The 26,246-nt window shown below is 38.7% G+C and overlaps 1 protein-coding gene across 5 annotated transcripts in view; it reads right to left on the bottom strand.

Moving 5' to 3' along the window:
• Positions 1–26,246, bottom strand: part of NEK1 (NIMA related kinase 1) — a 130,696-nt gene that overhangs the window by 18,537 nt on the left and 85,913 nt on the right. For all 5 annotated transcript variants that reach the window (XM_045164971.1, XM_045164970.1, XM_045164972.1 and 2 more), the window contains 9 exons: positions 26,135–26,212; positions 25,160–25,255; positions 22,253–22,384; positions 20,305–20,370; positions 19,996–20,224; positions 17,428–17,580; positions 13,450–13,626; positions 9,102–9,222; positions 829–917 (listed from right to left, as the gene is read on the bottom strand). In XM_045164971.1, the coding sequence (XP_045020906.1) occupies positions 829–917; positions 9,102–9,222; positions 13,450–13,626; positions 17,428–17,580; positions 19,996–20,224; positions 20,305–20,370; positions 22,253–22,384; positions 25,160–25,255; positions 26,135–26,212 (1,141 nt within the window). The remainder of the gene's footprint in view (positions 1–828; positions 918–9,101; positions 9,223–13,449; positions 13,627–17,427; positions 17,581–19,995; positions 20,225–20,304; positions 20,371–22,252; positions 22,385–25,159; positions 25,256–26,134; positions 26,213–26,246) is intronic.

Raw genomic sequence — 26,246 nt, forward strand, 5'->3', positions numbered from 1 at the left:
CACTTATTTAATGTCCTCAGATAATGGCTTAGCTTTGGCAAGCAATTCTTTTTGTTTTGAACATTAAGTAAGATAACTGATCAAAAAGGTTTTATTGCCCACATTGACAAACAATACAGGCTTACAAATGCAGAGTACAGCAACCATAAAAAAGATTGAAATTCTGCCATGTGCAGCTACATAGATGGATTAAGACAATATAATGCTTAGTGAAATAAGTCAGACAGAGAAAGATTAATACTGTATGATATCATTATATGTGGAATCCAAAAAATAATACCAATGAATCTATATACAAAATAGAAACAGACTCACAGACATGGAAAACAAACATGTATAAACCAAAAGGGAGACGGATGGGGAGGGACAAATTAGGAGTATGGGATTAATTATTATTAATTATAATAATTATATAACTATTGTAATAATTATATAGTTATCAATATAGTGATATATTTTATCAATCATTAACAATTATTATTATTATTCATTTTGTATTCTGCACAAAATAAATAACCAAAAAGAACCTACTGTCTAGCACAGGAACAATTCCCAGTATCTTGTAATAACCTATAATGGAATCTAACCTGCAAATTAAAAAAATGAATCACTAGGCTATGCACCTGAAGCTAATACAGTATTATAAATCAACTCTACCCCAAAAATGTAATAAAAAATAAATACAGAGTCCAGTGCACTATGCCTGTAACATTTTTTAAGTGATTAAGGTGAATGGTAAGCAATGCTCTCTATTAACATACAGTCCAAATGGAACAGGTATGCTAACAACCTTTGAGAAAGTAATCAGGCCAATGCTGTGATGCTCACCTACATGAACCTCACTAAGGTGATCCACACTGCTCGGGGCTTTATCTTCAGAAAGTTCATTTTGTTGAATGGTGATCCTATCTTCCAATCTGCCATAAATAGATACACCAGTTACAAAAACAAAATTTACCTGCAATAGAGATACTCTCAAACACAGACAAGTAGAGCACAGGTCACTAGTGTCCTGTGATCCCACTTCCAAATATTCTTCTCACTTACAGTTACAGTGGCCCTCACAAGCACATCCTATCCTTCAGCCGTTCAAACCTCCACCAGTCAGGCTCATTCACGACACCAGCCTCAACATTCTCACCACAATGGTTCCCAGAGTGAAGCCCCTAGATGCCAGTAACACATGGGAACCTGTCTGAAATGCAAATTCTCAGGCCTTGCCCTAGCCCTGTGTGTCAGGAGCTTTGAGGGATACAGCTGAGCAAGCTGTATCCCTTTACAACAAAATGTATCCCACTATAGCAAAATGTTGTAATGATTAAGAACTACCACTTTAATCAAAATGCCTCATAATAGCAGAAAACAGAACACGATAATAACATACTGCTGCTGCTGCTGCTGCTAAGTCACTTCAGTCATGTCCGACTCTGTGTGACCCCATAAATGGCAGCCCACCAGGCTCCCCCATCCCTGGGATTCTCCAGGCAAGAACACCGGAGTGGGCTGCCATTTCCTTCTCCAATACGTAAAAGTACCATGCAATATCTTGCAACTATTTAAAAGACGAAGTACAGATCTGTATAACCGGATATGCATCAACGGTCAAGGTATATTATTAAGTAAGTAAAATAATTTTCAGACCAAATGATATAAAATGGTGTTAGATTTAAAACAATGCTGCTCAGCACAGTAAAATAAAAAGAAGAGTTTGTACACAAATGTTTTAACTCTTAAAGGAAGTGAACTGATTTATGTAAAGAATTCACAATTTTTCTCTCAATAAATGTTGGGAACTAAATTCATGTACTATTTGTTAACAAAATTATAAAGACGAGAAGAGTATATTCCAAAGGTACCAGTAATTTATTTCTGGGCTTTTGGTTATAGTTCAGTTCAGTTGCTAAGGCATGTTCGACTCTTTGTAACCCCATGGACTGCAGCACATCAGGCTTGCCTGTCCTTCAGCATCTCCCAGAGTTTGCTCAAACTCATGTCCACTGAGTTGATGATGCCATCCAAACATCTCATCCTCTGTCACCTGCTTCTACTCCTGCCCTCAAACTTTCCCAGCATCAGGGTCTTTTCCAATGAGTTAGTTCTTTGCATCAGGTGGCCAAAATATTGGAGTTTCAGCTTCAGCATCAGTCCTTCCAATGAATATTCAGGACTGATTTCTTTTAGGATTGACTGGGTTGGTCTCCTTACAGTCCAAGGGACTCTCAAGATCTCCATCACCACAGTTCAAAAGCATCAATTCTTCAGCACTCAGCTTTCTTTATGGTCCAACTCTCACATACATACATGACTACTGGAAAAACAAGTTTTGACTAAGCAGAACTTTGTTGGCAAAGCAATGTCTCTGCTTTTTAATATGCTGTCTAGGTTGGTCATAGCTTTGCTTCAAAGGAGCAAGTGTCTTTTAATTTCATGGCTGCAGTCACTATCTGCAGTGATTTTGGAGCCAAGTCCCTCACTGTTTCCATTGTTTCCCCATCTATTTGCCATGAAGTGGTGGGACCAGATGCCAAGATCTTAGCTTTCTGAATGTTGAGTTTTAAGCCAGCCTTTTCACTCTCCTCTTTCCCTTTCCTCAAGAGGCTCTTTAGTTCCTCTTCACTTTCTGCCATAAGGGTGGTGTCATCTGCATATCTGAGGTTATTGATATTTTTCCTGGAAAACTTGATTCCAGCTTGTGCTTCATCCAGCCCAGCATTGTGCATGATGTACTATGCATAAGTTAAATAAGCAGGGTGACAATATACAGCCTTGACGTACTCCTTTCCCAATTTTGAACCAGTCCGTTGTTCTATGTCCAGTTCTAACTGTTGCTTCTTTACCTGCATATAGATTTCTCAAGAGGCAGATCAGGTGGTCTGGTATTCCCATCTCTTTAAGAATTTTCCATAGTTTGTTGTGATCCACAGAGTCAAAGGCTCTGGCGTACAGCAGAAGTAGATGCTTTTCTGGAATTCTCTTGCTTTTGCTATGATCCAACAGATGTTGACAATTTGATCTCTGGTTCCTCTGCCTTTTCTAAATCCAGTTGAAGTTCTCAGTTCACGTACTGTTGAAGCCTTGCTTGGAGAATTTTCAGCTTTACTTTGCTAGCGTGTAAAATGAGTGCAATTCCGTGGTAGTTTGAACATTCTTTGGCATTGCCTTTCTTTGGGATTGGAATGAAAACTCACCTTCTCCAGTCCTGTGGCCACTGCTGAGCTTTCCAGATGTGCTGGCATATTGACTGCGGCACTTTAACAGCACCATCTTTTAGGTTTTGAAATAGCTCAGCTGGTATTCCATCACCTTCACTAGCTTTGTTCGTAGTGATGCTTTCTAAGGCCCACTTGACTTCGCATTCCAGGATGTTTGGCTCTAGGTGAGTGATAACACCAAGTGGTTATCTGGATCATTAAGATCTTTTTTGTACAGTTCTGTGTATTCTTGCCACCTCTTCTTAATATCTTCTGCTTCTTTTAGGTCCATATCACTTCTGTCCTTTACTCTGTCCATCTTTGCATGAAATGTTCCCTTGGTATCTCAAATTTTCTTTAAGAGATTTCTAGCCTTTTCCATTTTATTGTTTTCCTCTATTTTTTTTGCATTCATCACTTAGAAAGGCTTTCTTCTCTCTCCTTGCTTTTCTTTGTAACTCTGCATTTAGATGGGTATATCTGTCCTTTTCTCCTTTTCCTTTTGCTTTTCTTCTTTTCTCAGCTATTTGTAAGGTCTCCTCAGACAGCCATTTTGCCTTTTGCATTTCTTTTTCTTGGGGATGGCTTTTCTTTTTTTGATTATAAGGCAATTTTAATTTTGCTAGTACTTTTTCTGCTGCTGAGTCACTTCAGTTCAGTCGCTCAGTCGTGTCCGACTCTTTGTGACCCCATGAATCACAGCATGCCAGGCCTCTCTGTCCTTCACCAACTCCCGGAGCTCACTCATACTCATGTCCATCAAGTTGGTGATGCCATCCAGCCATCTCATCCTCTGTCGTCCCCTTCTCCTCCCAACTCTTTGGAACCCCATGGACTGTAGCCTGCAAGACTCCTCTATTCATGGGATTTTCCAGGCAAGAATACTGGAATAGGTTGCTATTTCCTCCTCCAGGAGATCTTCCCAATCCAGAGATCAAATCCACATCTTTTATGTCTCTTGCATTGGCAGGCTGGTTCTTTACTACTAGCACCACCTGGGAAGTCCCATAAATGTGAACTCATTTAGTTCATTTCAAATTTAAATAATTTTTTACTTTTGCAGTTTTAAATTTTAAGTAACTCTTATTTTTATTTTAAAAAGTTATTTATTTTTAATCATACAAGTAATATATTTTTTCATTCAAAATGTAATGCTTGATTCCTCAGAAAGGGAAACATAAAATACCATTTGCTACAGCAATTCCACTCTGGATATATACTCAAAAGAACTCAATACAGATGTGCAAAGACTTGTACACAATGTTTACAGAAGCACCATTCAAAACAGGCAAAAGGCAGAAACTACCCTGGAAATGACCACCATCATCTGCTGAATGCTATCAACTGCACAATGTATAAAAATATAGGCTATAGTCATATAAGGAATATTATTCATGAAAAGGAATGAAGAGCTGATACATCCTACAACACAGACAAGCCCTGAAAGCAGTATGCTAAGTGAAAGAAGGCAGATACAAAAAGCCACATACTGTGATTCTATAGGAAATGTCCAGAATAGGCCAATCCATGAAGACAGATCAGTGGTGGCAGGAGCTGGGGAGGTGAACATGAAGAGTGGGTGCTTATAGGTACAAGGGTTCCACTGGGGTCGAGGAAAATGTACTGGAACCATAGAGTATAAAATTGTACACTTCAAAATTATTAAAATGATAAAATTTATATAAATAAATATATTTATATATTTATCTCAATGAAAAAATTTTTTCCTTTTAGGATTTCCTCAAACAATGAAAATCCAAGTTGCTTTTCCTATTATCAGTTTTATATACATCTTATTAAACTTTTCCCCTAAATTTATATACATTTATATATGCTGAGAAGGCAACGGTACCCCACTCCAGTACTCTTGCCTGGAAAATCCCATGGATGGAGGAGCCTGGTGGGCTACAGTCCATGGGGTCACTACAAGTCAGACAGGACTGGGCAACTTCACTTTCACTTTTCACTTTCATGCATTGGAGAAGGAAATGGCAACCCACTCCAGTGTTCTTGCCTGGAGAATCCCAGGGATGGCAGAGCCTGGTGGACTGCCGTCTATGGGACGGCATAGAGTCGCACAGTGTCGGACACGACTGAAGTGACTTAGCAGCATATATGCACTTAAGAACATTTTATAGGATTATCACAGTATTGTTCTAATATATGGAAATGCTTTTTATTCAATATCATCAAATACTCTGGACATATTTCCGTATTTATACAAGGAGTTCCATTTAATTTCAGTGCTGCATACTACCCATTACACAGTATACTTTGTTGTTGTGACTTTGTTAAGTCATGTTCAACTCTTTGTGACCCCACGTACTGCAGCACACCAGGCTTGCGTGTCCTTCAGCATCTCCCAGAGTTTGCTCAAACTCATGTCCACTGAGTTGGTGATGCCATCCAAACATCTCATCCTCTGTCGCCCCCTTCTCCTCCTGCCCTCAATCTTGCTCAGCATCAGGGTCTTTTCCAATGAGTCGGCTCTTTGCATCAGGTGGCCAAAGTATTGGAGTTTCAGCATCAGTCCTTCCAATGAATATTCAGGATTGAGTTCCTTTAGGATTGACTAATTTGATCTCCTTGCAGTCCAAGGGACTCTCAAAAGTTTTCTCCAGCACCACAGTTCAAAAACATCAATTCTTCAGCACTCATCTTTCTTTATGGTCGAACTCTCACAACTGAACATGACTACTGGAAAAACCACAGCTTTGTCTAGATAGACCTTTGTCAGCAAAGTGATGTTTCTGCTGTTTAATATGCTATCTAGGTTTGCCACAGCTTTTCTTCCATGGCACAAGTGTCTTTTAATTTCATGGCTGCAGTCACCATCTACAGTAATTCTGAAGCCCAAGAAAATAAAATCTGTCACTGTTTCCATTTTTTCCCCATCTTTACCACGATGGATGCCATGATCTTAGCTTTCTGAATGCTGAGTTTTAAGCCAGCTTTTTCCCTCTCCTCTTTTACTTTCATCAAGAAGCTCTTCAGTTCCTCTTCACTTTCTTCCATTAGAGTGACATCATATGCATATCTGAGTTTTCTGTTTCGCCCAGAAATCTTGATTCCAGCTTGTGATTCATCCAACCTGGCATCTGGCATGATGTACTCTGCATATAAGTTAAATAAGCAGGGGGACAATATACAGCCTTGATGTACTCCTTCCAATTTTGAACCAGTCCATTGTTCCATGTCTGGCTCTAACTGTTGCTTTTTGTTCTGCAAACAGTTTTCTCAAGAGACAGGTAAGGTGATTTGGTATTCCCATCTCTTTAAAAATTTTCCACCATTTGCTGTGATAAACTGTCAAAGGCTTTAGCATTGTCAATGAAGCAGAAGTAGATTTTTTTTTTTAATTCCCTTGCTTTTTCTATGATCCAACAGATGCTAGCAATTTGATCTCTGATTCCTCTGCCTTTTCTAAATCCAATTTGTACATCTGGAAGTTCTTGGTTCATGTACTGTTAAAGCCTAGCTTGAAGGATTTTGAGCATTACCTTGCTAGCTTGTGAAATGAGTGTAATTGTACAGTAGTTTGAACATTCTTTGGCATTACCTTTCTTTGAGATTGGAATGAAAACTGACCTTTTCCAGTCTTGCGGCCACTGCTGAGTTTTCCAAATTTGCTGGCATATTGAGTACAGCACTTTAACAGCATCATCTTTTAGGACCTGAAGTAGCTCAGCAGGACACTTAGAACAGTGTTTTGAGCCACTTCCTTATTCCTGATCAGACTATTTCAAATGATTTCCTGTGACTCTCCTGAAATAAACATTCTTGCACATGCTTCTCTGTATCCACGTCCAAGTCCAGCCCACCTCCTGTTTTCACAGATAAAGTTGCACTGGAGCAGCCACACTCACCTGTTTATGTGTTACCTATGGTTGCTTTTGCAGATCAAAGGCAGCACCGGACAGCCACATCACAGAGCATATGGTCAACAGGGCCAAAAAAGTTCACTATCTGGCCCTTTACAGAAAACATCTGACAACCCTTGTTATGAGCAGAGCAAAGGAATGAACTTCCAATTATTATTTTAAGAAGGAAGGTAACAAGAACACCAAAATATGACAGTGATTTCCCCAGACAAAAGGGAACTATAAGAGGATTCTCCCAAGTACTAATACAAAAATCCTGAAATTGTCATACTGAGTGAAGTAAGTCAGACTGAGAAAGACAAATATATGATATTGCTTCTATGTGGAATTCAAAAAAAAAAAAAGGTACAAATTAACTTATTTATAAAACAGAAATAAAGACACAATTGTAGAAAACAAACTTATGGTTACCAGGGGATACAGGAAGGGGATAAATTGGAAGACTGGGATTGACATATACACACTACTATATACAAAATAGATAATACTCTGTAATGGCCTATATGCGCACAGAATCTGAAAAAGAGTGGATATATGTATATTTGATTCACTATGCTGTACAGCTGAAACTAATACAACATTGTAAATCAACTATACTCCAATAAAAATTAATTTTAAAAATTAATGGCAAAAAAAAAAAATCACAAAATGAAGTATTAGCAAACAGAAGTACATTAAAATTAGCAAACAGAAGACCAAGCAGAGTTTACTAAGGTATGCAGGATAGTTCAATATTAGGTAACCTATTAATTTATTATGCTGATAGATAAGGGAAAACAATTACATGAATGGTTCCACTGATGCCAAAAAGTCATTTGATATAATACATTCCAGACTTTTTAGCCAGTAAAATGAGCAGACACTGCTTGAGCTAGAAATTATAGTCATGCCTAATGATAGTTAACATTAGAAACATTTCACTGAAGTTAAGAACAAGAGGGAACCCTATTTCCAATATTTAACTGTATAAAATGTACTAAGTGATGCAACTGGAGAGAAAGAAATGAGTGTGAAAAAAACTGGAAAGACAGAAAGCCATCATTATTTTCATATGATTGTGCATATGAAACATACAAAAGATTCAACTGAAAGTCTCCATGAACAATAGTAGGATCCCAATAAGAGAGTGGTAACAAAACCAACACAAAGAAGGTGTAAGCTTTCATATATACCATCTTATAGTTATCATTAATAAAATAATCACAAGATGATATAGCCAGGAATAAGCTTACCAATAACAGTGCAGAGCTTACATGAAAGCTTGAATTGGGTGGGAAGGGCAGGCGACTATATTTATATACATGCAAAGTAACCTCACTAAAGGTTATCCACTGTAGCATCATCTGTCATAGCAACTAGTATAGGAGACTAATTAGAGCTATGGTATATCCATATACTGGAACATGACATAGCCTTAAAGTAGCAAAAAAGAGGAAGCCCTCTGTGTATTAATATGAAAAAATTCCCCAATTACTGACATAAAATGGTGGAAAAAACTCTGTGCCTTATAATGACAACTATATTTAAAAGTGAAGGTGAAAGGTGCTCAATCGTGACTGACTCTTTGTGACCCTATGGACTGTAACCCTCCAGGCTTCTCTGTCCGTGGAATTCTCAGGCAAGAATACTGGAGTGGGTAGCTTTTCTCTTCTCCAGGGGATTTTCTCAACCCAAGGGATCAAACACAGGTCTCTCGCATTGCAGGCGGATCTTTACCATCTGAGCCACAAGGGAAGTCCATTTAAAAGTGAGGGAGGCTATATCTTCGCTTTTGCTTCTGTATATATTAATCATGTTTGAAAAGAGGACAGAGTGGGAATTTGCTGGGTGGGGACAAAAGTGGGAAACAGACCTTTTACTGTATATTTTTATATACTTGCTGATTTCTGAACCTCATGAATGTGATACTTATTCCCAAATTAACTATTTTCGTAATTGATTTAATGTAATATAGTGTTACTCCAGTATTTCCATGAAAGGCATGACATGAAGGGAGCAGGTGTGAAATGCAAGGGAAGAGGTGACGTACTCAACCTCCTCTGCTCCTTCTCTCTCAGTGACCCACATGTCGAGAACGGGTTGGGGCAAACCACCATCTCTGTCTGCTCCACTTGGCTCCTGCAGCACTTCTGCCTCCAAGTCATCAGGCTCTGCCAGGCAAAAACAGGGCAAGAAACAGGTCTCAAAGCAAAATCCACTTAGAGAAAACAGAATAAATCTCTTATAAATGATCATACCTCGTTTCAGGCTAATGTAGTAATTGCAACAAAAACTCAGTAGTTTATCTATAGATCCTTAATCTTACTGTCTTTACACTCTAGTTGTTTCTGAAATAACAGACTTCTCCTTTTGCATTTTCACTGCAATAAAAATACCCAGAAGAAATATAGTGTACTCTGTATTTTTCATTATCATCGAAAAGTTTTTCTTCATTAACATTTCAGTAATATACAAATTGCTTTCTAGATGACATAAAAACTTATAGAATTAACACTATCTATGGCCAGAAATATGGACAGAAAGTAGAATATAATACGATTGATTAGTAACTGATGGGAAAGTTCAATGATCAAAAAAAAAAAACAAAACAAAAAAACCCTCTTACCTGGACTTTCACAGTGAAAAGGCAAATATAACTGGGATGCTAAACCTATTTTCCTAAACCCTCAAATAATTAATAACCAGGGAACTATCTCTGTTCTCTGGCAGTGGCTCATTTTTCACCTGGGTGATATATCCTGAAAGTTAACAGCAATGAGAAGAGAGTTTCTCTTTTCGTTTGTTAATTTCTCTTTTTCCTGTCCAATTATCCAAATTATCGATACTTTCTTGTTTCAGCCACCATGGCCATTCCTTTTTTTCCTTCTCTATTTTAAAAGTTTCTAATTAGTTCTCCTGTTTTAGAGAGATGATTGGTATTATACCAATCCTTAAAATTTTTATCTTTTATTCAAATGATTTTTTGGTCACCCTTACAAGTTAAGTACTTGGAGGAGGGGTGTCCTGCTCAAAATTTTTTAAACGAGTAACTGTTCTCTGGCACCTTAAGCCACATCAATGTGACTCATTCCACAAACTAGATTTGTGACTGTACTGCCCACAAAGGCAACGATATTTACTACATGGCTCTTGCAGAAAAAGTGTCCCAGCTCATAAGATACCAATTAACTAAGATTCTAATGAACAAGACTATTTCTCAAGACTACAAGGTCACACATGTGGCAGATGTCCAGCCTTCCTCTCATCCAGAGGGGGCTCTGTCATCCCAAGTCCTTCAGTCTGGATCAGCAGTGTGATTGCCTCGACCTGTGGGGTACAGCTGGAGTCCTGTAGGCCTGGCCACATCCAGCCTTTTAAGAAAATCAGCAGTTTCCACTTTGGAATCTGGAAGCTTAAACCACCAAGAAAGCAGTTTAAGGACCCTGGAGAGACAACATGGCAAGGCCCTGAGACTTAAAGCACAGGAGTGGGACCCAGCAGCGCAGGCCCAGCTGAGCCGAGATGCCAGGTGTGGAGTGACAGCATCTCCCACCCAAGTAAGCACAGCTGATGGCTCAAAATCACTGAGCGATACCAGCTGATGCCATGAGGAGGAGAAGGAATGTCCCAGTTCCTAATCCACAGCTCAGTTCAGTTCAGTCACTCAGTCGTGTCTGACTCTTTGCAACCCCATGAATCGCAGCACGCCAGGCCTCCCTGTCCATCACCATCTCCCGGAGTTCACTCAAACTCACGTCCATCGAGTCGGTGATGCCATCCAGCCATCTCATCTTCCATCGTCCCCTTCTCCCAATCCCTCCCAGCATCAGTCTTTTCCAATGAGTCAACTCTTCTCATGAGGTGGCCAAAGTACTGGAGTTTCAGCTTTAGCATCATTCCTTCCAAAGAAATCCCAGGGCTGATCGCCTTCAGCATGGACCGGTTGGATCTCCTTGCAGTCCAAGGGACTCTCAGGAGTCTTCTCCAACACCACAGTTCAGAAGCATCAATTCTTTGGCGCTCAGCTTTCTTCACAGTCCAACTCTCACATCCATACATGACCACAGGAAAAACCATAGCCTTGACTAGACGGACCTTTATTGGCAAAGTAATGTCTCTGCTTTTCAATATGCTATCTAGGTTGGTCATAACTTTCCTTCCCAGGAGTAAGCATCTTTTAATTTCATGGCTGCAGTCACCATCTGCAGTGATTTTGGATCCACAGAGTGTGAGATAAATCAAGACAGTTAAGTCACTAAGTCTGGAAAGCAAACTGCTTTGCAGTGAGAGATAACTGAAACAGAATTTCCTATCTGTAGATAGGGTGTTGACACAACAAAGGTTAGATATGTGCACTAGTTTGGGGACAGGCCAGCATCTGACACTGAAAGGTTTCAAGGAGGCTGTGGTGAGAGCCTGGCCCATGAAAGGCAGTTACTGGAGGCTGGAGGAAAGGGCATTCTTGTGACCTGGTGGCAGAAAGTGGCCCTGTGACATGAAAAAAGATGAAAGAAAATGCACCTAAGAGATTCAGTGACCGAGCTAAGGAGCTATCTGAGTAGACCATTTACAGTGCCAATGAGATTCCTAAGGCAGCCACTTATAAACTACAAGGAGAAAAAGGTGAGTTGAAGAAAGATCAGTTTAGCTCATGAAGAGAACTCAGAAGAGGAAGTTTCTCAAGGGAAAAGATGCCTCCAGATAGACACTAACCTCAGGCAAAGTATGCCTGAGGTCTCAGGGCAAAGACAGAGGTCAAAAACAGAAGGCCGTAAGACCTTCTGCTGGGGCACTGAGGATTTAAAGGTCTGTCTTTCTGACTCTTGCTGTTGGACAAGAAGATTGCTGAGCATCTCAATTGCCTTCCTCACAGAAACTGCAGGCAGACAGGGCACAGTCTCAAAAAAAAAAAAAAACCCAAACCAAAAACCCCAGTGGTTTTTCACTAAATGTCAGTAACATTCATACACAATTCACAAAATCATTAATACTTGCAGAAGCACTCCCCAGCATGATTGAAAGGAAAGATATAGCCCAACAGAAGAGCCTTTGAGGGTACCAATGTTTGGTGGGAGGGAAGCAAGCCGGCCAAGCTACTCCTGGTGGGATCCCATTTCTATGTACCCACAATCTTGTACCTTCCCTATTTTTGACAAGGAGTCTCACATCCTCTTCATCACTGTTAGATTTATGAGTGAAAAAGCAAGTGAAAAGAACTCTCTAGGTCTTCAGATTGAAAGTAAATGTATTCAAAGAACTGCACCCAAAGAACCTCATTTAAACACAGACTTGACCTTGAGGACAACATCTGAGCCAATGTCATAATAAGATGTGGCTATGAACAGTCAGTGTATTCTGCATGTGAGGGGATGTAAATAAGTTTGGTAAAAGGGCAGACATTAACATTAAAGATGGCTACAAAAACAAAGACTCTTGACAGTCCATTGGACTGAAAGGAGATCAAACCAGTCAACCCTAAAGGAAATCAACCCTGAATCATCACTGGAAGGACTGATGCTGAAGCTCCAATACTTTCGCCAGCTGGTATGAAGAGCCGACTCACTGGAAAAGACCGTGACGCTGGGAAAGACTGAAGACAGGAGAAGGGGACAACAGAAGATGAGACAGTATCACTGACTCAACTGACAGAAGTTTGAGCAAACTCTGGGAGATGGTGAAGGACAGTGAAGCCTGGCGTGCTGCAGTCCATGGAGTCGCAAAGAGTTGGATACGACTAAATGACTCAACAACAACAATAACAAAATATTTAACCCTTTTACCCTTGAGAGGTGTCTGTTTCCCCTCCCTCTGAATCCAGGCTTGTTTGTAACTACTTTGACCAATGAAGTACAGCAGAAGCAACCCTGTGCCAGTTCGGAGACTAGCTTCTACGAGTATAAGCAGCTTCTGCCTGTGTACCTGTGAGCCATGGAAGACATCGGACCCACCCTGCTGGACAGAGTACAGAGAAAGGCCTGGAGGCTGTATGAAGAGGAAGGGGCAGGCCTCACCGTCTTTCAGCTGTACCAGTCAGGACACCAGTTAAGCCCTCTTGGACCCATGAGACCAGGTCATCACAGAGATGACAGCACATGCACTAGAAAAGCACGGGAGTGAGCCAGGGCTTAACTCAATTCCCAACACACAAAATGAGGAGACAGAGTAAAATTGGCTGTTGTTCTAAAACTGGAGACAGAGTAAAATGGATGTTGTTCTAACACTACGTTTTGGGGTGATTTGCAATGTGGTGATTAAAAAAAGACCCGGTACTGGAAAAATAGTGAACCTAATGTGAGATGAATCACCCAAACATAAACAAATATTTTGAAGGTTTGTTTATAAGGAAGACAATGAAGTATTATTAAACCAAATAAATCTTTTGCCCCATGAAAACATACCCTCCAAATCTCCTTCTGGTTTCAATGCTGTCTGTGGAGATGCTTCACTAATGTTCGGACTGTTTGTCTCAACAGAAGAATCAAGAGTAGCTGGTGGGTTCATTTCAAGTGGAATACATTTTACTTTTTCTTCTTCAATAATTAAGGATTTGAAATTCTCGCTTTCAGGAGAAATCTCTGAAACAACAAAAATGAAAAATCATGCTATGTTCTCACACTGACTTGACTTTTATCTGCAATAGCATTTAGAACAAAGTTCACTCTCACAGCAGGTAACTACTAGTTAAGTTCTGTTATGTACTAGAAATTAATAAATGATTAAGGCACATGATAGTCAAATTAAATTTAAATTCAAAGGCATTTTTGTTATAAAGATACTGTTTTTCAGGTTTTTCAGATCAGTTAGAAAAATGTTTGACTTTACTTAAAAATCACAGCTCTCATTCAGTTTAAAAGTATTTTGAACTTAAGACATTTCAGCATCAAAGCTATGTATGACACAACAGTGTACGAACCTTTTTGAAGGACTGACACTTAGTTTAATGACTAATTTACTGTGTTTGGGTGTTTATGGTGTTCTCCACTTGAGAAACCAGTGATACTCTTTCCTGAGTACCTAGTTCTCTGTACATTCTCCTCTAAGCTCTGTACCTCATCTGTAATTACTGATGACAAGCAGAGCTATGAAGATGTATCAAACTGTACAACTGAATAGGATATTTTTCTAAAATTATGGTGTCATACACAGATGATATGACTGACCATCAAAACTCTTCTATTCACTGGGACTGGGTCTACATTATGCCTGTGGATAGACATTTTAATGATTATGAACTATACAAATTTCTTAAAATAAAATTTATTTCTTAAAATAAAATCTGCAAATATACAGAATTAAGTCATATCATTCATATGTATGTAGTTCTGTAATAATACTGTCAAATTAATAAAAATATTTCACCTTTGTTGTATGAATGTAATTTTATTTTTCAAAACCACTCATATATGGTTTTGTTGAGTGATTACATATGTATGCATAGGAATACTTTGTTCAAATGTATTTCAGATTTTCAATGATCATAAACAAACCTTAACTTTGTATAAAAACCCTTTATATAATATAAAATGTATAATATTATATATAATATTCAGAATACAATTATTTTGGTAAGTTAGTTTGCATTTTTAATGTCTCAGTTGCAGCATTTAGTTATTTGAAACATACTGAAGCTTGACAATAGTTACAAAATAATACAGTTACTTGATAATAAAGCTACAAATACCAAGTGGTGAAAAAATTTAAAAATAAAAATAAATTTCTAAGGTGGTTAACATGGTTTATTTGCCTCTTCCTTTGGGTGAAACTTTTACATCTATACAGAAATGTCAGAATTACATACACACATACATATATGTGTATATATATACATCAGAGTGCTATCTTTAAAATTATGAACTCAAGTTTTTGTGTGTTTTTGTGGCAAATGCTCAGAAACTTTCCATCCTTTTCACTGCTGTCTGGAGAGCATGGATTTGCCCGAACAGCTCACTGCAATGATTGGAAGACACCCAAGTCAGCCACATCACTCCTTGGAGATGCTGCTCTCCAGTTCACTGTTGGGAACCCCCACCCGGGTTCTGTCTTAGCTAACCTGTGAGAGTTATGTCTACACCTTGAACAAGCCTCCTGGATCTGGGCTGGTCAATTCATCCCCATGATGCTTTCTTCCCCCCACCTCAGTCACTCCATGCTCACATCTTAGAAATCCTGTCAATAAACACAGCTCCTCAGAATGTTCAAAGTTAACTGTCCCACCTCCTAACCCCTAACATCCTGTGTTCCCACTCATCACCCTCTGCTACCCCACCCAAACCCGACCAGGACTCACAACCCACTGATCCTACCACAGATACTCTCCTCACCTTCCCCATTAAAATTTATCCAAGAGTCCATCATTAAAAACATTCTCCTCCAAAGGTCCTCAACCCACTATATTTCCAGCAAACAATTCCATCTTCTGTCTGCCATGTCTGAACACACGTGACTGAAGTAGGTGGGGAAAAGCAGAGAGCCTTGCTCACTGTCTCAGCTTAGTTCATCATCACCACTAAAGTCAGGCAGGCCCTCTTTGCTGCCCACAGTCCATCTGTAACGCTGGACCAGCAGGAGCTGCCTGGTTCAGTTAACCCACTTAGGGAACAAAGTTGTGAACAGGTATCTGTGAGCTGTTTTACCTTACTTCTTCCTAGTCAACGAGAACAAAATTACAGTGTAGCTCATGCTTTGGAACATTTTCCCTTCACCAAGCCTCACCAACAGTCTGACAGTGGCAGAGGTCACACCTGTGATCTGTTCAGTCTGACTCTTCTGCTATAAAAAAGTATCTATTAAAACCAGGAACAAGCACCACGAGGACTGAAGACTGGTCTAGAGGCTTTCAAATGCAATGAGAAGAAAAAGAAATGATCAAATAAATACTGGACAAAAAAACTATTTCCAACTATTGATGATATAATCTACACATGTAACCTACCAAAGGAAAACCAACGTAATGGAAAAATAAGCAACACACTTGACTAGGCACTTCAAAAAAAGATTGTATACATCTTACTAAGAAATTTTTAGATAACACACCAAAGCATGAGCAACAGAAGAGAAAAAAAAAGAAAAACAAAAAGCGAGACTACATCAGAGTAAAAAGCTTCTGCACAGCAAAGGAAAAACCAATAAAATAAAAAGGGAATCTACAGAATAATAAAAATTATTTGTATACTATATATGTGATAAGAGTTTAACATAAAATATTTAAGGAACTCATATAACTCAACCGCAAAAAAAAACTGGCATATTAAATTTTTTTACCATTATTAATTCATGATAGCAATTTTTAAGTGGGCAAAGAATAATTAACAAGGACCTACTGTATAGCACAGGGAGCTCTATCAATATTCTGTAAAGATCTATATGGGAAAGGAATCTAGAAAAGAGTGGTTTTCTGTATATATATATAACTGAAGCACTTTGCTGTACACCTGAAACTTCCACAACACTGTAAATTTATACTTCAATAAAAATTAAATTTGTTTTAAAAAGTAAAGGAACTGAATAGACATTTCTCCAAAGACATACAAATGGCCAACAGATATATAAAGAGGAGCTCAATATCACTAATAATCAGGGAAATGCAAATCAAAATCACAATGAGAGATCATTTCATTCTTGTTACCATAGCTATTATTAAAAAAAAGGAGAAAAGGAGAGACGACAAATACTGGTGGGGATGTGAAGAAATGGGAACCCTTGTGCACTGTTAGCGGGAATGTAAACTGGTGTGGCCCCTCTGGAGAACACTACTGAGGTTCTTCAAACATGAAAATAGAACTATACAGCAATTCCATTTCCAAGTATTTCTTGAAAGAAAATTAAATCTGAGTCTTGAAGGGAAATCTGCACTCCTACATTCACTGGAGAACTATTCACAGTAGCCAAGACATGGAAAGAAACTGAGTGTACACGAACGAATGGATAAAGAAAATGGGGTATGTGTGTATATATACAGATACACACACACACAATGGAATAGTATTCACCCATAAGAATGAAGGAAATCCATGGAAGATATTATTCTAAATGTTACAAATAAGTCAGACACAAAAAGATAAATACTCTATGATATATATAAATGGAATCTAAAAAGCCGAACTCACAGAAACTGGAACAGTGGTTGCCAGGGCCTCAGAGGTAGGAGAAACAGGGAGATGTCTCTAAGGGGTACAAGCCTTCAGCTGTTTAAATTTATGTTTATGCATAAATTTCTAGAGCTCTAACACACAGCATGGTTAATTACAGTTACCACTAAATGTACAGCTGCTAAGAGAGTAAATCTGAAGTGTTCAGGCATCACATACACAAAATGGTAACTAAGTATGTTTTTAACATTACTTCTAATATAAAAAAAAAATAGCTTCTCTGCTCACCACTTCTAATAGATGTGTTTTCCAGTAGTTCTGTCTGAAGTTGTAGTTCAGCTTCTCCAAGTATCCTCAGAACAGAATCTGTAGGACTTTTCCCCCAGACTTTTCTTGGAGATCCACTAGGATCTAATTTAATAACCTCTCCCACTGTATGTTCTAAAATAAAAAGATATAAAAAATTTCAGTGATAGAATCTAATAACAACATTGCATTAAAGGCAGATTCTAGTTTTAGGAAATATAAAAATGGAAAAAATGTAAGTTATGTTTCTATAACATTTTTACTTGAGAAAAAAAATTTTAAACTAAGAATAATTTGGGATAGTACAAAAATAGATAAAATATGTTAATATTTTGTTTCTATAAATTGCAGAGAATAGAAAAAAAATCCTAAGACAAACATGCATATGGATTAAAAGTAGAGAAAAGTACTCTAAGAAAATTTGTTTTATCTTCTTTAATCTAAGTAAGCAAATGACACTTCCTATTTGACAATAAATAATTTGGGGTTAACCTTTTGAATAAAATTTTGCAAAGCAAAACAGAGAAAATCACCTACTGAAGTTTGAGTCTTCAGAACATTTGGTAATAATTAATACATGAAGCATATAGGTACCCAGCAGTAATAGACAGGATATACTCTCAAATATTATGGGTTATGTAAGTGATACCAACTTTCAACGGTGACCAAATACATGATACATATTTTTGTGTACCTGTCCATGAAAGTAAATACCTGCAATTTATCAGACAATATTTGGTTTTGTTTAGGCAAAATGATTACCAGTAAGAAACGATTTTTAAAAGGATGGTTAAAAAGATCAAACAACACTGAAGAGACCCATAACTTACCCACATGGTATCTGATAGAGGTGACAAAGCAGCTGAATGGGGCTGAGGGGCTGAGAAGTCAGGTGAAGGGGGTGAGGGATGGAAGGTGGGGACCAGAGTTGTACACAGACAACACTGTGAAGAGCTCTGCTACATGGAGGAATTCAGAAATGGGGTGAGGAAAGAAACAAGGCCACCATGCAAATGACTTAAGAAAAGAGGGGAGGAGGGCCGTGAAATAAAGTGGCTAGACTCCAGTGACACGAAGTGAGCGGTGAGGAGGCAGACAGGACAAAGCAAGTGGCATGAAAACCACAGGGAGCCTGGCTCAGGCATGGGAAAGGACACTGGATTTTCATGCTCCCTGAAACCAAGGTCAATCAGATACCGAGAAGCATGGCAGGCTGTACTTTGACTCTCAGGCTCTTTTCTGTAAGGTTCCACCAGGGGGCACTGCATCCCTCCCTTGCCCTCACAGCTCAGCTACCAGAAGGTGCTCCTCCCTCACCTTTTACTCACTCCTTAATCCCCAGATTCTACTTCTGCCCCCTGACTTCTAGCGACACTGCTTTCACCAAGGTCACAAGGCCTCCTCTGACAAACACCGTGCAGATTTTCTAGCCCTCATCTTGCCCTCCTCTCTTCCCTTTAAATTCATATCGCACTCTCAATTTTCCTTCCCTGATACATCCTCATTTGCTTTTCAAAGTTACTCCTCTGACACACTTGTAGACTTCCCATGAAGCCCTTACAAGCTTGTGTGTGTGTGTGTCTGTGTGAGACAGTAGGACTCAATACATAACTGCCTGCTGTGGAGTCTGTGAACTTTGCTTCAGGGTATTAAAAAGAAGGAATTCTACCAAAATGGCCCATCAAAAAAACCACAAAAAACAGCACTCAGGCGGTGATCAGATCAGCCGCCTAAAAGGCGAACCCCCACCAGCATGTGTCTCGTCAGCTCCCTGCTGCACTCCAGGGCCGGGACAACGTGAGACAAGGGCAGGGGCTCAGGAATCCTCGCTGAGCAAAGGGATGGCCTATGAGACTCTCCACAGGCCTGCTCAATACCGCCCCGACCTTCCCAGATTCTGCCCAAGTGCACTCTTCTGATTCTCACGAAGAATTACTCCTGGTAACAGGTGACTCTAAGGTGGGAGGAAGGGCTGGAGTAACACAGGTTACATGCGTGCCATTCGTTCTTGCTCTCACATCACAGATCGTTGGGAAAAATCCTCTCGTGGGATTTCCCTGCTGGCACAGTGGATAAGAATCCATCTGCCAATGTAGGAGACATGGGTCTCCTGGAAGATTCCCCATGTCTCGGAACAATTAAACCTGTGTGCCACAACTACTGAGCCTGCACTCTAGAGCCCATGTACTGCAACTGCCTGTAAGCCTGTGCACCCAGAGTCTGTGCTCCACAAGAGAAGCCACTGCACTGAGAAGCCTGCACACCACACCAAGAGAGCAGCCTCTGCTTGCTGCAACTAGAGAAAGCAAAGCAACAAAGATCCAGTGCAATCAAAAATAAATAAAATGTTTAAAAAGAGAAAGCTTAAAAGAGTGTTAAAAAAAAAAAAAGGTGAAAGCCCTCCCATGTTGAAGCGAATGGTTTTCTCCATGTCTCACTTATAACAGAACCCCCTCCAGGCTCTCAGCCCCTTTACGAGGGGCTTCCTCAGTGTCCGACCACATGGGGGTGGGGGCGGATCAGACGGCACCTGGGCACACTCATACGTACTTTCTGTCACAGAGAAGGAAGCGTCCAGGGCCAGTTCGTCCACGGGAAGCACAAGCTGGCCTCCTGTCTCCCATTTTTTTCGATCCGATGAAACTGACTTTTCTTTTTCCAGCTCTTTGGCATCTTCATGAACAGTTACTGTACCCATTTCAGGACGACTCTGCCTTCCCTTTTCATCTTCTTGAACTTTAAGATTTTGATTTAATCTACGTAGTATTTCTCGTTTACTCTGAAACAGTTAAAATGTTGTATTTTAATAGTATATGATTAAGTGGACTGATTGACAGGAAATTTGAAAACTGTACCTACTGAAACAGCACTGTTACTCTTCTGCATTTCTTCTGAGGTTTCTTGGGCATCAGTTAGACTTCGGTCCTTTAAACACAGAGAGTAAGAAATAATGTTATTTTAAAGCATACCTTAAAATTTTTGATATTTTTACTTTTTGTTTTTCATTAGCATTCCATGCTCCTTGTTTTTTTATTCCTGTAAAATGTTAACATAGCTTCCTTCATTATCAGCAATGAGAAATAATTACTTATTATCATCTAATAGCTGTGATATATGCTAGAATGGCCAATTCTCAATTATTGTCACATTTCTGGGTTACTAGATCAGATATCTAACTATATCCCCTTCCTCTTATTTAACTATATCCTCTTCCACTTTGGCACCTGATTTTTGATAAATATAAATTTATGGCAGAAATTTTTTTAAAATTAATTTTTATACTCAATTAGAATTAGGGATGTTTTGACAGATGAATAATCAAGAGAGTGTGTGTTGTTTGTAAGCTGTCTTTATGTTTCAGGTACATATATTGTTATTAAGCCATTCAGTTCAGTTCAGTTCAGTCGCTCAGTCGTGTCCGACTCTTTGCGACCCCATGAATCGCAGCACGCCAGGCTTCCCTGTCCATCACCAACTCCCGGAGTTATTAAACATAATTGAGAACTGGCTTTTCTCCCTAAGCAAAGAGTAACAGTAAAGAGTCCTATGTACTTTGTGCTAACGCTAAAATAAATTTTGTTTTCTGATTAGTATAATCAAAGTAATTAGACCAACTAATATATGAAATACATAAAAAAAGAGAAATTAGTAGTTACAGAAACCATGAAATCAAAGGTACCTGGAAGACTCAGGGTAAGGAAAAGCAATTCTCAAAGTTTTAAGGAAGTGATATTTACCAAGAAAACCCATAAAGGAAAAGCATTTGGTTACATGGATTACCTCAAATTTTATTAAATAGTGGTCAGTTTCAGAGTTATACCTGTAAATCAGACAAAGAGCATTTTACCCAGTGAAATGGCAGGAATTAGCAGTCGCTACAACCAGAGAGGTGAGCAGCTACATGGGGTGAGACTGGGACCGGGCAGGGCCCACACATGGCATCTGAGGGGTGGAGTGAAGAGTGCAGCACACAGTCGTTACCAGAGAGGAGAGGAGATGAACCCTGCCTGAGCAACAGTGCTTTCCTACAGGAAGTTCTTGAGAGTTAACCAAGACTGGTACTTCCTACATAATCTTATTTCCAAGATAAACACAGAGGCTTCAGAAAATTGGTGTGCCAATAATATCAGTGCTGTCTGCCAAAACTGAATGAAATCAACAAATAATAGGCACAGACTTCAACAACCAGGAAAGGAAAGAATCAGGTTAATGTGTAACACGACTCAGGAGACTGTTCCTCGGCCTGCTGAGTTCCAGGCTAGAATCCCACATCAGGAGTCCCTTTCCCTCAACCTCAGAATAGAGTGCTTCACATTTCATCGCGATGGATACCCGATATGTACTTCCAAGTTTAAACTTTTTACCTACCCACAGTTCTTTGTTTTACACTCCATATGGCATGATAGAGATTCAAAAGTAGAAACTTAAAGAAATAACTGATTAATTAAGTGCAATTATGCTGAGTCCTCTAACATTTGCTATACCAAGAAATGAACTTCTGCTAATTTTGAGTGCCAGGGAATAAAAGTGTTTTTTTTGCATTATTTTTCACACATTTCTATATGTTCAAGAGTCTTTTAGAGTATTAGGGAATCATTTTAATATATTTTTATCTATCAGGTGGTCTTATATGTGAAACCTAAGAGCAGTGAGGCTCCAATACTCAAGAGTAAACCATACATGAAAATCTTCAGAATTTTTTCCCTAGAAAAACCTAATCAGACATTAGGAATTAAGGTAATTTAATTAAATTTAGTCCCTTTAGTATTCTTTGACTTTGAGGAATTCTAAATCATAGAAAGCTTACCATACACACTTCCTTCAAAGCCGAAGTCACGGAAATAACAGGTCTCATCGGCTGCTTTGATGGAGAACCCCCCATTTCCTGCTGCCCTGAAGGCGGAGACACATCAGAGTTCTTTATTCCCTTGGCCACCAACTGTAATTAGAATGTAAGCACATTGGCAAATTTACATTTGCATGAAGAGACAAAGTGGTGTATATATATAAGATCACTGCCTATACACTCTAACTGCAAGAAGTTTTTTCATTCCTCAACTTTTGTTGTGCAAGGCAATGTACTAGGTGCTGGGGAAATATCAGTGAATAGACAGACACGTCTCTGGCTTCACATACACAGCCATGTGTCCCATGGTGCTAAATAACTCCTTTCCACTGCATTAACAATGTTTTACAAATTGCCTTCTAAAAGATTAAACATTAGTGCTCTAATTTCAACCCTTACAAAATCTGGCAAAAACAAAAAAAGCTTACTTACTAATCTTATATTTCAAAAAGGATGCTTCTGCAAATTCTAAAGTTTGGCACAATCTTAACGTGAACATCAGTTACCCATCATGAGAGCCCTGATTATAAAATGTCAACATAAATAAGAAAGGAAGATGTGAAAACTACAGGTAATAAGATTTACTTCACTGAAAATACCATTTGTTATTTTCACATGTTTTTGCTTTTATCTTGCCATGGAGACTCTGTAAACAATGTGAAATCATGTTCTGAACTTTCAGTAAGTATAAGGAAATGGCATTTCTCAGTCTGCTCACAGGAACACGGCAGCAAGTCACTCCCAACTTCTATCTCTTCTTGAAACAAGTAAACAAGAATTTCTGATGAGAAAGTATCAATATCAATATTTCAAACTAGTATTTACTGAGCATGTTCTAAGCATAAGATAGTAATCCAATTCTAGCATTTAGTTCTCTGGTCTTTCATTTTATACCAACAACTATTCTGTTCAAGAGGAGATGGAGACAGCCAACATAAAACTGAAGGAGAAAAACTAAGTTGGAGGAATGATACTACTTGACTTCAAGACTTACTGAAAGCTGAGGTAATCAAGGCAGTGTAATAATAATGAAAACAGATCAACGGAACAGACCAGAGAGCCCAGAAACAGACCTACACAAATACAGTCAACTGCATTTAACAAAGGAGCAAAGACAATTCACTGGAGAAAGCACAGACTGCTTATCAACAAATGATGCTAGAACTACTGGACACCCACAGGAAAACACACAAACAACCTGACACCCCGACAAGTACTCACTCACAACTGATTACAGGCCTAAATGTAAAATTCAAAACTTTATATAAAAACCCCTAGAAGATAACACAGGAGAAAATCCAGATGACCTTGGGTTTGGCAATGACTTTTAGATACAACACCAAAGGCACAATCTATATTAACTTCGACCTTAAGAGAAAACTTAAGTTATAGACAAAAATACTTATTGATAAATGTTATGAGTTAAACAGGGCATGAGAACAAAGACCACCAAATTCAGTCCAGCAGGATCAAGATACAGGAGGGAGAGCTGTTACATTCTTTTCACACTACTCATCTTGGAAAAAAAAATCTTTTCTTTTAATCAACAGAAGGTATTTTAATGAAGAAAATGTTTCACACATTATTATTAAAAATCTACTCCGTGTTACATTAAAATCTATATGGCTGCCACATATGTGGCTAATGACTAGTACAGACAGAGTCTCTGAAGATATCTGATCCATGGTCTAAGAAAGTCACTGGCATCTAATAAGAAGGATCCCGAGCAGCCTCCAGGAAATGCTTACACTTTATGATCAAACATCTACTTGTCTCTCCCCAGGTCAACTAAACAGACATAAAGAACCTGAGATAACAAGTAAAGAAAGGCAAATGAAATCTAAACCAAATAACGAAAACAAACAGAACATCCTCCTAACTCTCATAATTACTTTAAAACAAAACTAACTCAGTTATTAAAAAATTAAGGGTAATTCAGAGTAACTACTGAGATGTGGCAACACCACTATAAGCCAAGCAATACATTTATTAATACAGGAGAACTTGAGCCTTCTGTGTAAACATCATGGATATATTATTTTTAGATAGAAATGTTAATGCTATTCAACATTAACCAGACTGTAAGATAGAAGACCATCGTGTATTTTTTAATTTGTGAAAGAAGAAAACATTAGATTGAGTCTGTAATTCAGAAAGATGATTGACATAAAAAAAAACATAAAAATTAACTAAGTTAAGAAGAAAAGTTTCATAGAAGAAAAAACATAAAACTTCAAAACAAATATAACCCAATTTGTTACAAATTGATTACCTGGCTAATTTTAGAATATCTACTTCATTCTAACAAGCTTTGTAAAAATTCAATCAAACTTTTTTTTTTTTTTTAATGTGCAAAAGGAATAAAACACTGATCTGAAAGTTTCATAAGTGAGGGTTAGGAAACAAGCTGCTTTGAAGTTTTTTCCGCTAGCTATTTTATCACCAGGTTAATACAGTCAAAAGACTTTTCTATATTGTTTATATCTTCACAAAAGGTTTTTAATTATCACTGTAAAACTGTTTCCATTTTATCTGTCAATTACACTCGTTGCTGAAAAATTAACAGTGACACCTAATGACAAAACTCAAAATTTCACCAAATACTGAGGCCAGATTTATAAATATATGAAATTGTCAACTTAACTACTATTGGAAGTATAGATAAATACAAATGCTATTTTATCTCACCTCACATCAAACACCAAAATAACTTCCACATAGATCATCATCCTTAAATGATGAAAGAGACAGAGACGCAGGAAAATGAATGAGAATAAAAACACAGAATCACAGGGTTGTGGCTGGCACAGCTCCCTTGAGAGCTGGGACGGTGGCAAAGGCAGGGTCCTCACAGGGGCCTTGGCTTACATGCTCCTCCCACACCTTCTTCTCTCTCTCATATGCCTCCTTCCGCTTGCGCTCAAGCTGCTCCTTCAGGACGGCTGCACGGGCACTTGCCTGGGCCTGGAAAGGAGGACAATCCACAAAATTAACGCCAGAAAGAAAGGCATGGGGTTTGCCTTTCTTTCCTGGTCTAAAAAGTATTTCCATATATGCTTACATACAAACACACATTAATCTTTTTTGGTTAGAGTTGTGTGTAAGTGTATATGTGTACAGGCTTCCTAGGTGGCTCAGTTATAAAGGAATCATTGTATATGCAGGAGAGTTGGGTTTGATCCCTGGGCCAGGAAGATTCCCCTGGAAAAGGAAATGGCAACCCATTCCAGTATTCTTGCTTAGAGAATCCCATGGACAGAGGAGCCTGGGGGGGCTACAGTCCATGCGGTGACAAAGAGTCAGACACGACTGGGTGACTACACAACAACAACAGTACATGTGAATGCATGTCTATGTGAGACAGTGTGGCTGAGAGTATGTGTGTGTGTGTGTTGGTGGGGGGGTGCCCCTCCAGAATACAAATAGGCTGCAAACCCAGCACCTAAATCAGGTGTCAAAACACAGCAGCTGCTCAATAAGTATCTCTGGAGTGAAAATAAATGAATGTACATTCAAAAGGAAATAAACACGGAAAAGTTTTAAAACATGATGATTATGCACACACTTGTCTTCACAGAAATGGTTTTTCATTTTCACGGTTGCCATTTTCTCTTTTTAAGATTACTTGTGTGATAGTTTCATGTATTTATGCCATGCTTTCATCAAATTGTTCTCCATAAATAAGATATAAAGAGAGAAATGCTACTTTTCAGAAACAAAGCGAGGACAAAGAAAAATTAAGGCAAAAGAATAAGGTGATTTAACGATGAAAGACTTAAGAACATAATTTTCTATTGGGTTCCCTTTTCTCTAAGAAAACCCCTATCACCTTCCAGTACATACCTTCAGGGCTTCCACTTTTTTACGCCTCACATCGGCTTCCTCACTTCCTTCTTGATCTTCAGAGCTGTCAGTTTCCTTCTACAAAATAAGTAGTGAGCACAGCAGCACTTAG

This window comes from Bubalus bubalis, chromosome 3, assembly GCF_019923935.1.
Source record: "Bubalus bubalis isolate 160015118507 breed Murrah chromosome 3, NDDB_SH_1, whole genome shotgun sequence".
Taxonomy (NCBI): Eukaryota; Metazoa; Chordata; class Mammalia; order Artiodactyla; family Bovidae; genus Bubalus; species Bubalus bubalis.